The sequence below is a fragment of the Callorhinchus milii genome, unplaced genomic scaffold, assembly GCF_018977255.1.
Source record: "Callorhinchus milii isolate IMCB2004 unplaced genomic scaffold, IMCB_Cmil_1.0 Scaffold172, whole genome shotgun sequence".
NCBI classification, from domain to species: Eukaryota; Metazoa; Chordata; class Chondrichthyes; order Chimaeriformes; family Callorhinchidae; genus Callorhinchus; species Callorhinchus milii.
The window spans coordinates 38,679-54,456 of NW_024704913.1; the positions used below are offsets into that span (position 1 = coordinate 38,679).

The window sequence follows — 15,778 nt, forward strand, 5'->3', positions numbered from 1 at the left end:
GTCAGAGGTCACGACCCCACGACTCCAGCATCCTGTGTGCGTGCAGACAGATTGGTGTGTAAACGCGGCTTAATTGATATGTAAGCCGATTAGGACTAATTAACACGCTCGTCTTATTGTAGCTACACGTTGCACCATTTCGTCTCAGCACCATTTATACGTCGATATTTTTTGGTCGCGTTCAGATCGCCACGCTCCCCCGTCCCACCTGGCCTAGTTTCCTCTCCGGGAAAGAGGTGCGCTAACTCTGCGAGGCTACCTAGGCCGCAAGGGGTCTGGCTGGCGGAGGGGAGCGTCCGCTGACCCATAGGCACGAGGCACGAAGCCGCGAGTTGACTTGAGCAGGTGCAGCGATCACGGTGCGAGGCAGCGGTGCCCGTGTGGGGAGTGAAGTTGAGGTCCAGGATACAAGCGTCTGGGGATGGGGTAACTTGCTTAGGATGTCTCATTCGACGTCACGGATTTTGAATGCCTGGAGTTTGAGGTTGGAGTGAGTTTGGGGCTCGGGGCTATCCGCTCGGCACGAGTTAGGTCTGCAATCTGAGTCGGTGGCAGTGGCACTTCCTCGTCCCGGCATGAGCGTGTCACGCGTCGAGGTGCTGGGCCTTTACCGCCGCGTGTTCCGCCTGGCGCGGGGCTGGCGATCGCCAGGCGCCGCTGAGCCCTCGGCAGCGCTCGCCGAGGCCGAGTACATCCGCGCCGAGGCGCGGGCGCTCTTCCGCAAGAACAAGGACGTGGGTTCGCGCACTGCCTACGCGAATGTGTGCGCCACTGCATCGACGAGTTGAACATTAATCCCTCGTTTTGATTGACGATCCAGCATTGACCCGGTTCGCGCCCGATACTCGATATCGCGTCCGCTCACCTGCGGACAGTTGCCTGCTCATCACTGCTCGTCTATCGTTACTACTCCTCCGTGAACTTCACTCGTTGGCTACTACTCCCGTCTTGAGGACCCGAGTCTGGCCTACCAGACTGGCCGTTTCGTCTGATCTGCAGTGTGTTCAACCACCACACTGCAGGTCACAACAACCACTCATACGATACTGCAGCGGACACTTTCTGCTTCTTCCCTCGGACTGCTCAACTTTTCATTGCCTCCCAGCGGCTGTTTTCCACAGAGAGGGCGCTTTAACACGTCGGCTTTCGCGACCAATATAAAGGGCACAGTTTATATTACAGGGTGTTGTTTCGTTTTCAACAGCTGGTGGAGCCAGAGAAAATCAAGTTCTGCATTGAAGAATGCAAAACAAGAATAGAACTCGGTAAGCAGTACAGAAAATATTTGCAAAAGCCAAACAAAGATTTGAAAATTATCTTTAATGTTTTGTAATACTCTAGTTATCTTCAGTTTGAGAAACGCAAATGAGGTTGTTTCACTTGGTTGTTAATGCTCATGATGTGATCATGTTTGTATATGACAGCAGGAAGTGTTAACTTCTGTTGTCTCCCAACAGCACTTCATTACAAGATACCTTACCCAAGACCTGTAAGTTACTTTGTTATTTAGATGTCGATGTCTTATGTTTACACTTTGTATGACCGGTTTTCAAGAGCATGTCAACATAAAGCTCGGCTGTAATGATATGCTCATTGCAGTAATGCATTACTCGTAATTTATTTTGAGACCTATCTAACTTCATTATTTCTGTGTTAACTCTGTTAGAATACGTTTGCAGACGAGTATTAACCAACGCTTATGTCATAACTTGACTCATTTGTATGGTCAATGGCAGCAACTACTTTAATAAACCCTGCTTGTTTGCATGGTTGGTTAATCTGTAATGTGTTTATGCTGTTCCTAATAAATTGTGTATGTACATACAATAATAGGATAAAAAGATGTAGTCTATAGAATAGAATAATGAGATTGCTTGGGTAGGCCTTAATCTAGCAGCAGATTTATCATAACGGATGATATTATGGAAAGTAACACCTGATAGTATTTTGTAATGTAGGCAATAAACTTAGTTACTTTTTTTCCTACAAATATAACTGCACCGCTGTCTATGCTGAATCTCTACAAAGCTCATACTTTTAGGTGTTAATTGTACCCAGTCTCCCGTCTTCCTTCATTCCTACCTGGGTGTACCAATCCAGCTTTGTGAATCAGCAGTAGAGTGAGCAGCTCGGAATCAAAAGGTTGCGAGTTAAAATCCTATTTGGGGGGTTGACTCAGTCCATCATTTGTCTGGGTTCGATAAGATGGCTACCACTCTTTGGGAAAGTAAACAGCAGTTGTTTTATGGAAAGACCTGCTTCTGCCATTAGGAATGAGTACCGTAATTTCCACCACTGGCTCAGGGCTGCTAACATGTTAGTACCACCTCAATGTTCATTTGTACAGGAAATTACTTTGCCTTTTTCTCTATACATGCACTTTAATTTACTCATGGCTTTCCATGCTGGCGAACTTGCAGATGAACCTCCCTCCCATGGGACTTGCTGGAAAGCAGGGGCGGCAACTGAAGACTCAGGAACGTCTCCGCAAACAGGCCAAGCCCATCTACCTGCAGTCACATGACGAGACGTGAACAATTGGTATAGCCCCCCCATGCACGGCCGTGTGGCATGTAAATACCACTCTGTAATTCTCATGCATTGTACATTAAAACATCTGATTTAATCAGTAATGCTTCAATAGTGTATTTTTGGGTAAGGCAATATAAGACCCTATGCCATCCAACATAGCGAATTACATGATCATGTCTCGTGTACAAGTGTTTAATGTGCCAATTATTTGTTTCATTCTACTGGTAGGTTGAACAAGTTCAATTTTAGTGATGAATTACAAATTTTCACTTGAAACGACGTCACGCATCCGCAGGACAAAATCAAGGAAGTCAGAATAAAACTTTAAACATTTATTTAAACAATGTTGGAATGTTCTTTAGACAATGTTGGAATTTGTATTATTCCTGAACTCGTCCATTTTTACACGCATGTAACATGCCTTAATTTATTTACATTTAGTATGGTTGCAGTTATATTAAAATTACATTAACGCAATTGTAAAAGGACTGGCAGCTTCGGGTAAAGCTTGAGTTATGGTTCATAGCATTGGAATGAATATTCCGTCCAGTATAACTGGTTGTATTCTTGTTTTAACTGCATAAACTAAAACATAATATATTACACTCCTTGTACCTCATGAGTACATACAAGACTGTTGTTTCAGGTTAACTGATTTAACTTAACCCATATTGTATTAAACGCTGTCAGCTGGTGCAAAATTTTCACTGCATTTATGTTATTCCTCTTTTTTTTATGAGGGATGACAGTAATGTCATGCATTTTAGCAATGGTGTATATTTTGTGGTATAGAATCGCACTAAACGAAGCAACTAGAAAAAGTTATTAGCATTTTCGCACAATGCATCTAAGATGGATTTTGTGAAATGCCAGCATGAGAACTGGAAATGTTGCAGGTTATTGTATCTATTATACGATAATATATACCATGGTCTGTCCTGCTAACGTCCCTTCAATTATAAAGTTATTTAGTGTAACCAGGTGAGAATTCAAGAGACCAGGTTAGTATTATTTGCAAGATTAAACATTCTTGACTTAAAGCTTACGTGACTGCAGGAATTCATATTATTTGGGTCTTTCGGAAAGCCACGTAGATAGAAAAATAATACAAATATCACGACGTTTCGATCGCAACACAAGCAATCGTCATCAGGTGAAAAAATATAGTGGGAGAGCTGCTGTAGCACGATGTTATATAGGTTTGAGATGGGTTTAGCCCAAGGGTAAGTGGGTGGGGCTAGAGATGGAATTTGCATGTAAATGTAAGATCGGAGAGCTGATATACCTCCACAACGACGCAGCTGTGGAGGTGGCCATTGTATTGTGAGAGATTAGCATGTCAATGTAAGCGAACCACCACAACGGTGGCTGTGCTAGTGAGACATTTAGCGTGTATGTAACTCAGAGTCGGAAATAACTGCTAACATCGGCAGGTAGGATGGAAACATCACAGCCAGTTATGACTTCAACTGGTTTATAACGTCCTTCCAATGATTGCTCAGTTTGTACTTATCTTCTCGGTGGAAATTGTGTCTATATATCTGGATGGCTTCATGAACTAATCTTTGTTGATAGCCAGTGGGTTTGCAGAGTACCTTCGTCTTGGAAAAATATATTTCGTGTGTGCCCACAGCGTTAAAACAATGATCAGCCACGGCTGAGGTATTGATCCTCCCGTGTTTCAGATCTGCCTTATGTTCACGAACATGGTCCAAGACATGTCGCTTAGTTTCCCCACTGTAAGTACTGCTGCAGGCACAGCTTAGTTTGTAGACACCGGGTATTGCATGTCAGGATCACATCCTTCACAGATGGGATCAGATCACAAATGTTATGTACCAAGTTGAATCGAACCTAGATCTTGTGTTTGCTCATGATTTTGGAAATCTTTCTGGTAACCCCTGCTATGTATGGCAAGGTGATGGTTTTGATTGGGTCCTCAGATGGTTCTTTCCCAACGGTTGGGGTGATGGCTTTACGGATTGTGTAGTCCGAATAACCATTCATCGTGAGGGCTTGGTGTACGTGCTCCAGTTCACTGGCTAGGTGGTGATGGTCGGAAATACAATGAGCTCTATGGTGTAGAGTTTTGATAAGGGAATTCTTCTGGGATGGATGGTGGGAGTCAGGTTTTAGGTAGGCATCTGTATGGGTGGCTTTCCTGTAGACAGTGTCCCATTTGAGCCATCTGGTCTGTTTTCGATTAACACATCTAAGAATGGTAACTTGCCATCCTTTTCCACCTCCATGGTGAATTTAATGGCTGGGTGAATGGAGTTGATGTGGTTCACTACTGACGATGCGCTCCCCAAATTTCACCAGGCTCACTGTTCATGAACTCTTGGAAGTGCTTGCACAAAGGATAGTAACATCTCATCCTGTGTTCTTGGAATCTGAATATCTGGACTTGTCCAGTGACTGCTGAGAAAGATCAGCTGGCAACAGGGGAAAGTCCTTGTGGCGGCACGGAGAGACGGCTGACAGGAGGGAATAGACCCCACTAGGACAGTCATGGGTTAGCTTCCCATTTCTGTAGTTTCCCATGCTTCGCAGTATGATGGAAACACCCGCTTTAGCTACAGAAAGTCAACATACGAGAATACCCCTAGAGTCTGCGAGAGCGGGGCGGAAGATGACTCATCGGCTGACAACATGGTAACGACTGGACCGGAAACGACTACAAGTAATGAGAGCACAGCACAAGAGAACACCACAGCAACTGTCACAAGTTCCGCTGCAACAGCGGGCCACAAACAGATGCAGGTATGTGTCTGTGGTTGGAGGAAAGTTACATCACACTGTTGTATATGTGGGTTATGAATATTCAGTGAAAATAATAATAATTAAATGAAATTTGGCCAAATGTGTAATTATCCGGAAATATGTTAATTTATGTAATTATGCACATTTTAATTATGCCAATTCGAGAGGTAATCGTATTAATTATGCGAGTGGGTGTAATTATGATAATGCAAGTCGTTATGATAACCAGACCCCGCCTCGGTGACGAGGGTGGGTTATCGATCGGAATAAGGCAATTAATCGTATGCAGTTATGCAGGTGTGGTGTAAGTATGCAAGATTAACTTAGATTAACTCGGCATCGTTGTCTAGGTTCGTCTCATTCTCGCTTTAACATTCCCAGAGTGTGTATTCGTGGTTATATTTTAGGTCCCCGGTTCACCCCGTTATCGCTTTAACATTTACTGAGTATGTATTAGTGTGTTTATTAAGGTCACCAAGTTCAGATCTCAACGCAGAAGCAGATCTTATGCATAGATTTCAGGAAAGAATCACACAACCACTTCTGTATTGATCAATTTATTACTAATTCAACCTTAACTATGATATAGTATGCGAACTCTCAATCCCGGAACGTCAACACGGCATCAATACAGTATCATCAACGATTGTCTGATTTCACTTTGACAACGGCACATGGATCCCGCATAACGCGATGGTTGTTAGTGAGAGAGAGAGTCGTTAAAATATGCAAATACTATGCTAAGAAAACCTTAACGTTAATGAATGATTATACTCAATATTGTTCACGCAGTACCGCACTCCTTATTGATCATACGCAACCCTTATCACGTTGTTAGCACCTTGGGTCACGGGACAGTTGAATATTCTGTAGAGGATGCGAGTACGTGCGGCGATTATGACTGAAAGATACTTGAAAGATTATACGGCGATAAAAAAAACACAATCAAAAACAGTTATTATTCTTAAAGGCACCAATCTCAACAGATACATCGGCAGGTTATCTGACAACAGAACGGCTCGGAGTAAGGGCCTGCGACGGTGCTCCTTTTCCGAAGATCGTTATCTTATACCAAGTTTACTAATTGGGGACCAGATCACCTGATAAGGATCCGGTGGGCCACCACTCCCCACGTGAGCGTGGCTCGGCGGAAGGAGGTGCCAAGAATCAGTTCGTATTGATGGATCTGTTGGGAATTTATGCGATTAAGAGTACAGCCCACTAAATATTAAAGATAAAAATTACGAATACTCTTATAAACGACGGATGGCCATCACTCGGTCTCGTTGTGATGCCTTCCCAGCCACGGATGGCTTATGGGTTCGAGTGTGTTTGAGTGGTAAGAGTTGTCTTGAATAGTCAGTGTTCGGAGTCGATTCTTTATGTCAAACAGACGCCTGGTGGTCGTGTGGTGAGGGGGCGGTGCGCGTCATACGTATCAGTCGCTCCCCTGTCACCGTGGTGAACTGGTTCGGATGCCCGTTGATACGCTGTCGCAGTTCGGAACCCGGTCGGTAGGTGGCGCCCACAACTCGCTCGCAGCGTGCAGTGTTGGGTCGTCGACCAGGGTGTGCACGGAGCCTCGTCGCCAAACCGCGACCCTCACCACTCCGGCGGCAGCAGAGACCTCCGACTCGGCAGAGGTTGACCCACGCAGGCCGAGTTGAGCTGTCAAGCGGGTCTTGCCCGCCTGCAGAGGAGATGGGGAGCCGCTTGAGTCGAGCCCCGAGAGCCGGCTTTGGTAAGCCGATCGAACTCGGCTGAGTCCCAGACGAGCTGAAGATGAGTCGAGCCGACCCGCTGGTCGCAGCTCGCTCCTGAGCCGACCCTCCCGGTCGAGCTCGCTCCTGAGTCGACCCGCTGGTCGCACTAGTTTCCAATGCTCAGGATCCTTTCCTTTATGCCGAAAAATCCCCCTGGATCCCGCCCACAAGGCGGGGCTTCTTTCGATTTTTGCTGTGTCAGGATCTGTCCGTAGGCAGGTGTGTCCATGTGTGTGTCCGTACGTCCGTATGTCCTTGTGTGCATCACCCACGGTATATTCCGTTGTCACACTCCCTCCATAAACCCACGAGCAAACAATCAGATGTTACAAATTGCCTCGAAGTCGTCTCTCTGTCTGGGTGCAATATTATCTCTTGTCTGGCCTTCTTCATGAACCCAAAACACAGACGTTACAAATCGTCTCATAGGCGTCTTTGTTCGTGTTGCACAACCTGGAGGGAGGGGCAACACTCTCTCCGACCCGGCGCACAAAGAAATGGTTAAAAAGTTTTAAGTTAACATTTGTCCCTTACTATTTCACAGTTATGATTCTGTATGTAACCTAAGGTCTGTCGTTTCCCATCGTGGTGCTTGACTCAAGTGGAGGTGTTTCCCCGAGCGTATACACACTCCTATCCCGCGCTGCGGGGATACAAAGACGGCCGGGATCTCCCTTTCTCTCCGACCCTGGGTTTAACATCGTTTTTTTTATTATGTATTTATATTCGACCTGGTGGTGATTCATCCCGTTATCCTGGCTTTTCCATAAGTTTTACTTTTGTCTTTTCATGCATATGCTTATTATTATTAATTTATTTCCGATATCTTAGGTTAAGGGGTAAGTTTCTTGATCCTAGGAATTCGTATTCCTTGGTGTCTGCATGGTTATATAAGCGGAATATAGTTTACGGTGAATAGCGTTAACATTGATGTTATGTACGATATTATGTATTGTGATGTCTTTAACTTAACTTGTTTGTCAGGGCTTTACTGACACGAAGTTGCATTCCATAGCCCCGCAGTCTTTGCCCCACCCTATCTCTGCTCGCCGTTGTTGTTGCTGTCCAGCTGACGCCGTTAACTCAAGGCCTCATTAATTTCCGTCACTCCTTGTAGGTGAGGGCGGTTGAACCTTGGAGTCAGTTCTGGTTTTTGTCTGCCTGCTTCTTCTTGTGTCCCCTGACCCCGGGAGTTATTATTTCTACTTTTATGGCCTGTCGAAGCCCGACTCGCTGTTGCTGGGCTGGTGTCGTTCCCGGCTTTTTGCTTACGTTTGCAGTTCGCCGTGCTCTTAATTTCCTTCCCTCTTCAACCTTATATCGACTATTCGCTCCTGTCTGGGTGCGATTCAATTTTGACTTAGGAAGGTTCTGATTGTCATATGCTTCGGGTCGAGTTGTATAGAAAGTATTAAAGTATGGAAATAACATTTCATATTGACTTAATGATGGTGATGGTTCAGTAGGCGTAACTTGTGGCCTGGTTTAATTGGAGTGGGTGTGAATATCAATAACTTTAGCCTACCCTGTTGTTAAATTCCGACTTTAACGTTACTTTAATAGCAATACAGAATAATTGAGCTTTTTGTCTTAACTAGGCGAACGCGAACTTCTGGTGACCCCCGCAGCCTTGTTGTTCAGCTGGGTCTGCCTCCTTGAGAGATATACAACACTCTTATTCTCGTCTCACTGTGGCCATCCAACCTTCTGCTCTGGGAGTGTTATTCTTAATTTCAGGTCAAAGGCCCCCTCACGTTCAGACGTGCAGGGTTGTTTAAATCAGCTCCCTCCCCTGTGCACACAGCCTTGAGCTGACCCACTTCATTTGACCACTCACCCTGGATTTAATAATTTAATTCCTTGGCCTTTTTGGGTTTATCTTTGCTCCCTCAGCTGCAGGAGGACAAGGCGTACTTCTACCTCCCCCCTGTGTGCACGTGTTCCAACTAGCTCGGAATCCCTAAACACACAATCAGTGATGATTCCTGGCTTTCTGTGGTTGTGATTTAGACAAAGGCGCCTCTGCTTTCTTCCATTGCCTTTGAGTCGACACTGCCCTATTATTTGCCCATGTGCTGAGGTCATAGAATTCGTTTTGACTTCAGTAATATTAACATTCAGTATTGGATTAGCAAATGGGCAATGGTTCATTGATGTAGCTCGCAGCCTGGTCTCCAATTTGAGCGAGCGCGAGGATCGATAATTTAGCCTACTCTGTTGTTGAATTTCGAATTTTGACGTTACTTTAAAACCATGCAGGATGGTTGGGCTTTTTGCCTTAACTATGTCTGGCTGACACTCCCACTGTCTCTGCCGCCTGCACGGGTGACATGTGCCCGTTCATCAGGCCTTATCTTTCCTTGAAGCAAGGTTGCAAATTCTGCCATCCTAGCCCTCCTCCAGTTCATTACTTAACAACACCTGGTGTTTTGCAGTTTGCTGCGCTTTGGTGTGTTTCATTCATTAAAAAAAACAAGTAAAAAGATAATATATAAAAATATCATCAAATATTATTAATCTCAATTTTGGAAGAAGGGTTAGTATACAACAACACCATGGGTTGAGGATCCACCAGCGGAAGAAGGGGTGTTTGGGTAAAGAGAGACAGAGGCCTCGCATTGATTACTTTCTGCGAAAGCGATCAAATCAGTCGAATGAAGCACAGCAACTGGACGCAAACCATAGTTTGCAGTGCATCAGTACCACTGTCATGGAGGACGTAAACTCAAGCACCGAAGTAACAACTGAGGTGGAACCAACAACAGGAGTGGAACTCACCCAGCCTCCCAGACCTGCAGTCGAGAGGAGACTACCAGGGCACAGACCGTATGTGAAGTGGCCTGGCGCCAGTGACAAGAAGTTGTGGGAAACAGTGAAACTTCGAGGCACAGTGGAGAAGAAGTTGGAGAGGATGGGGGACATCATCTATGAGTACGGGGCAGAAAGCTTTGGAGTGCAAGAGGCAAAAGGCGGGAGAAAGGTTCCAACCCCACCAGTTTCCAGGAGGCAACAAGAAATCAAGCGCCTCGTTCAAGAAAGGAGACAGCTTAAGAAACAGTGGAAGAAAGCCTCGGAAGTGGAAAAGGAGGGCATAGAGGCACTTCAGGCTGACATCAAAACCCGGTTGGCATCCCTCCGTAGAGCAGAGAACCTACGGAAACGCAGAAGGAAGAAAGAACAAACTAGAACTCGATTCTATAAAGATCCCTTCAAGTTCCTTAAAAGTCTCTTCACGAAGGAAAAAAGTGGAGTTCTAAAAACAACAAAGAAAGACCTAGAAGAGCACCTGAGAACAACAAACTTTGACTCAAAGCGACATGAACATCTGGCCATCCCATCAGATATCCCACCCATTGAACCCCCGGAACATCATATTGAGACCAGCCCTCCGACATGGAAAGAGGTGGAAAACACAGTTCGAAGGGCAAGAACAGCATCAGCCCCGGGGCCAAATGGAGTCCCGTACAAAGTGTATAAGAACGCACCAGACGTCCTGAGGTTCCTCTGGAGGCTTATGAGAACAGCTTGGCAAAAGAAGATAATACCCAAAGTGTGGCGTAGGGCAGGCGGGGTCCTGATCCCTAAGGAGAAGGATGCAGTGAACATCAGCCAATTCCGCCCAATCTCCTTACTGAATGTCGAGGGTAAAATCTTCTTTAGGGTCATTGCCCAGAGGATGGCCGAGTACCTGCAAAGGAATGCGTACGTCGATACATCTGTACAGAAGGCAGGAATATCAGGGTTCTCTGGCTGCTTGGAACATTCCAGCATGATCTGGCACCAGATCCAAATGGCCAAGGTGGAGAAAAGGGACCTCCATGTAGTCTTCCTCGACCTCGCCAATGCATTTGGCTCTGTGCCCCATGAACTCCTGTGGTCTGCCTTCAGATTTTTCCACATACCGGACACCATCACAACCCTGGTGAAGTCGTACTTTCAGGATCTGCAGTTCTGCTTCACCACCTCAGAGTTCACCACCTCATGGCAATGCCTGAATGTAGGTATAATGGCGGGATGTACCATTTCTCCATTGGCATTCATAATGGCAATGGAGGTTATCATCAGATCCTCAAAATGGGTTGCTGGTGGACAGCGAGTCGACTCTGGTTTTCGCCTCCCTCCACTCAGAGCCTACATGGACGACATTACAACATTGACCACCACTGTCCCATGCACCAGGAGACTGCTCAGAAAACTCGAGGAGAACATCAGCTGGGCCCGTATGAAGATTAAACCATCCAAGTCACGCAGCATCTCGATTGTGAAGGGAGTACTCTGTGACCTGAAATTCTTCATCGGAGATGACCAAATCCCAACAGTGTCTGAGCAGCCGGTAAAAAGCCTTGGAAGGTGGTATGATGCAAGCCTGAAGGACAAAGACCAGGTGCAACAGCTGCGCAAAGACATCAGTAGTAGCCTACAGTCCATCGACAACACCCAGCTACCTGGAAAGTTAAAGGCCTGGTGTCTGCAGTTTGGTCTCCTACCCCGGGTGTTGTGGCCCCTAGCAGTGTATGAGGTTCCAATCTCAACAGTGGAGAAGATGGAAAGAGGAGTCACGAGCTACTTAAAGAAGTGGCTCGGAGTTCCACGATGCCTTACCACCATAGGCCTCTATGGAGATGGTGTCCTCAAGCTGCCCCTCACCAGTCTAACCGAGGAATTCAAGTGTGCAAAAACCAGGCTCCAGATGACACTGAATGAATCTCGAGACCCAGTGGTGAGCAACAACGCGCCGACCTTGGCAACTGGGCGCAAATGGAGGCCAGGAAAAGCAGTCCAGGAGGCAACAGCAGCCCTCAGACATGCTGACATTGTGGGTCATGTTCAGCAAGGGAGAGGAGGCCTTGGGCTAACTAGCCGTGCTGCTTGGAGTAAGGCCACTGCACCAGAGCGGCGGAAGATGGTAGTGCAGGAAGTACGCCATCAGGAGGAGGCTGCAAGGTGGGCCAAGGCAGTCTCTCTTGCCAAACAGGGACAGTGGACTCGATGGGACAGTGTGGAGAAGAGGAAGATCAGCTGGAAGGATCTGTGGGCCATGGAAGCGAGGCGGTTGAGCTTTTCCATCAGAGCAACATATGACGTCCTTCCAACACCAGTTAATCTTCACCAATGGTATGGTGAAGATCCGGACTGTGCCCTCTGTTCCATGCCAGCCAACCTCAGGCACATTCTCACAGGGTGTAAAACAAGCCTCACCCAAGGACGCTACACTTGGCGTCACAACCAAGTCCTTAAAAACCTTGCGTCCGCCCTGGAGGACAAGCGAGCTGCCACCAACTCCCTACCACCCCCAGCAGCATCACACCCCTTACGGACGACCTTTGTCCGCGAAGGGGCTAAACCACCGAAGAGCGGCTCTACACCAATAGAGCGAGACCAGCTGCGCTTGGCCCGCGACTGGAAAATGCTAGCTGACATTGGCCGGCAACTTGTGTTTCCTCCGGAGATCGCAACCACCACCCTAAGACCTGACATGGTGCTCTGGTCCCGTTCGCTCAAGAAGGTCTTCATCATTGAGCTCACAGTACCCTGGGAGGACTCAGTAGATGAGGCTTATGAGCGAAAACATCTGCGCTATGCCGATCTAGCTGCCGAAGCACGGCATCATGGCTGGAACACAGAAGTCCGACCAGTGGAGGTGGGCTGCAGAGGTTTTGTGGCAACATCTACAACCAGACTGCTTAGAGACCTGGGAATTAAGGGCCAGAGCCAGCGTTCGGCAATCAGAGCTGTATCGGAGGCGGCAGAAGGCAGCAGTCAGTGGCTCTGGATGAAGAGGAAAGACCCCAGCTGGGCCCCAAAGTGAGAGGGCCAGGAGGTATGCAGTCAACAATGCTTGACTCAGGGAGGAGGACGCCCCTGCCATGCATAGTCCCATGGGATGTTGGCTATCAACAACAAGGCAACTCCTATGACTAATTGGGAATGGGACGCAAGCGTAGGATTGATCACCCTGTCGCTGGCCGCCTTTGGGGAGGGTGTATAGTATGAAAGGCCGAAACACCCTAGGAACCAAAGGTTCACTACTGACGATGCGCTCCCCAAATTTCACCAGGCTCACTGTTCATGAACTCTTGGAAGTGCTTGCACAAAGGATAGTAACATCTCATCCTGTGTTCTTGGAATCTGGTTGAAGAATTGGCCCAGCGCTGGTAGGCCATGTGGCCAGATGACGAACGTGTCATCTACATTTCTCTTCCACAAGGAAGGACGTAGGGTGGATGCCTGGATGGCATCTGTCTCAAGTTTTTCCATGAAAACATTGGCTACAACTGGAGATAAGGGCGAACCCATTGGGGTACCTTCAACTTGTTTGTAGAATGTTCCATTCCAGTTGAAGTAAGTGTTGGTGAGGCAGTGTCTAACCAGGGCCGGTACATCAGCATTCAGTCCTTGTTGGACCAAATATTCAGTGATTGCAATGGTGTCAGGCACAGGAACTTTGGCAAACAAAGATACATCGAAACTGACAAGCAAATCACCTGGGGATAGTGAGATGTCCTTAATTAGAGATACCAAGTGAGCTTAGTTAAGTACAGCTGAGCTGGTCTTACCAGTGAATGGTTGTAGCGTCTCAGACAGAAATCGGGCCAGTTTGTAGGTGGGTGAGTCAGTGGTGGAGATGATAGGCCGGAATGGCGTACCTTTATGGATTTTTGGTAAGCCATAAAATCTGGGTGATCGAGCAGCAGAGGGTTTTAAGGAAAGTCGCTTGGTTGGTTCGATTAAAGATGTCGAATCAGTGATGATGCTGTTGGTTTTCGTAACCAGGTGGTTGATAGGATCTCTTGATTTTGGTATAGCTGCCATTAGGTAGGTCCTGAATTTTGTTATTGTATGTGGTTTTGTCCATGACAGTGGCATTGCCCTTATCTCTTCACTTTTCTGAAGAGATGCCGTGACACTCGGGATAATACTGATCGCCTTTACACTGACATCTGCTGCTGTCACTTCTCCTAATGCTAAACAGATCTTGTTCAGGGCTGGCCTCGCCCTGATCACAGAGAGAATAAGATTGCTCCGATTTGAACAAGACAATTTAGACAATACTCTCTTGCAATCGCACTTAACATTGACAGCAACATGTCTACATATGATTGGGACCATGTAGATAACATGACAGCCTCTTCAGCTGCCTCAATGGCAGCTAGATGCAAAGATAACCTGATTTCCAAGTTCAACCTCCTTTCCAAGAAGCCAGATCCACACGTAAAAAATTTAGACTGACAAGATTGTTATCACTCAGAGTAACAGCCCAATTTTCGCTTACATTGACATGTTAATCTCTCAATACAATGGCCACCTCCACAGCTGCGTCGTCATGAAGGTATATCAGCTCTCCGATCTTACATTTATATGCAAATTTCATCTCTTGCCCCGCCCACTTGCACTTGGGTTAAATCCATCTCAAACCTATATAACATCCTGCTTCAGCAGCTCTCCCGCTATATTTTTTCACCTGATGAGGATTGCTTGTTTTGCGATAGAAATGTGATATTTTATATTATTTTTATATGGCTTTACGGAATAACCCAACGAATATATTAAACATTATTTGGTGATGCTGCGTTGGAAGTGGTGCACTATCACAATGAACAAAAAATAACTCGTGCATTTCCTCTTTAGTATAATTTGAGTTATGGAAAGGGGTTTCCTGCATCGAATCGCGGCCATGAATCATAACACCCCCGATTATCATGCAGTAACGTTGGTGATGCAATGGCAGAGATCAGATAGAAACATTGACATGACAGTAATTGCAATGGATGGAACACAAGCTAAAAATTGCAAAGAAGCATGGGACAATATGCTGAGAATTATACCAAGAGAGAAGGACGCATGGGTTAGAGGACACACGCAAATTATTGATATTAATAATAGAGACGATGGCTCTGGTGGAGACTAATGCTGAATAGGCAGCCAAAAGAGGGGGACGAGTGAGCCCTGGAGGGCACCGTGTGCAATTGCTCCATGGAGAGCGGCACGCGTCACCACAGATGGTCACGGTTAGGGGAGGTCTTTTAACAGTCAAGGGTGGAAAAAACTAGATTTTTTTTGATAATTTTATCGGGTTATTGGTTTTATTTAAAACCCCCGATTTTGTCGAAAGAAACCATGGTTTTAATCCGGCAAGTCAAGTTGTCAATCGGCTCCAGAGTCATCGGATTCGCTGTCCTCTTCGATCTTCTCAACCGCGCCGTCGAAGAAGGCGAGAATGTTGCTCTTGATGAAGACGAGCTTCTCCACCGACTTCACGCACGGGCTGTTCCTCAGCTTGCGGAGTGAATGAAGGCCATGGTGGAGAATTTCCTCTCGGATGCGGCACTGGACGTGGCAATGCTGAACAGCTTGACGGTGACCTTTTGCAGCTCAGGCCACTCACTGCCATCGGACAGCCAATACTCCATCGGCGTCTTGCGACCTTTGACCATCATCTTGTAGCGGGACGTGTTGTCTTCTCCTTGGTGGGGGCTAAGATTATAGGGATTAACAGGCAATAAAACCGAATAAAACCGGATTTTTGGCCATCAGAGATTATCTGTTTTTTAAAAAATTAAAACCATGAAAAACCCGATGGAAAAAACCCGATGCTGGCAGCCTTGTTAGCAGTGGATACTGGCCAACGATTTTTTTAAACATACATTGTGAATTTACATGCTTCTGCAAAAATTACCTAAATGCATTGCAAAACTTTATTTGCAGAAGATATATTAATG

At 46.4% G+C, this 15,778-nt stretch overlaps 1 protein-coding gene across 1 annotated transcript; it reads left to right on the top strand.

Moving 5' to 3' along the window:
• Nucleotides 1-575: 575 nt before the first annotated feature.
• On the top strand, nucleotides 576-2,534 carry LOC121851868 (LYR motif-containing protein 1-like). Its single transcript, XM_042345957.1, has 4 exons — nucleotides 576-734; nucleotides 1,205-1,265; nucleotides 1,458-1,489; nucleotides 2,421-2,534. Exons 1-4 carry the CDS (start codon nucleotides 576-578, stop codon nucleotides 2,532-2,534), a joined length of 366 nt encoding a protein of 121 aa, XP_042201891.1.
• The last annotated feature ends 13,244 nt before the right edge of the window (nucleotides 2,535-15,778 follow it).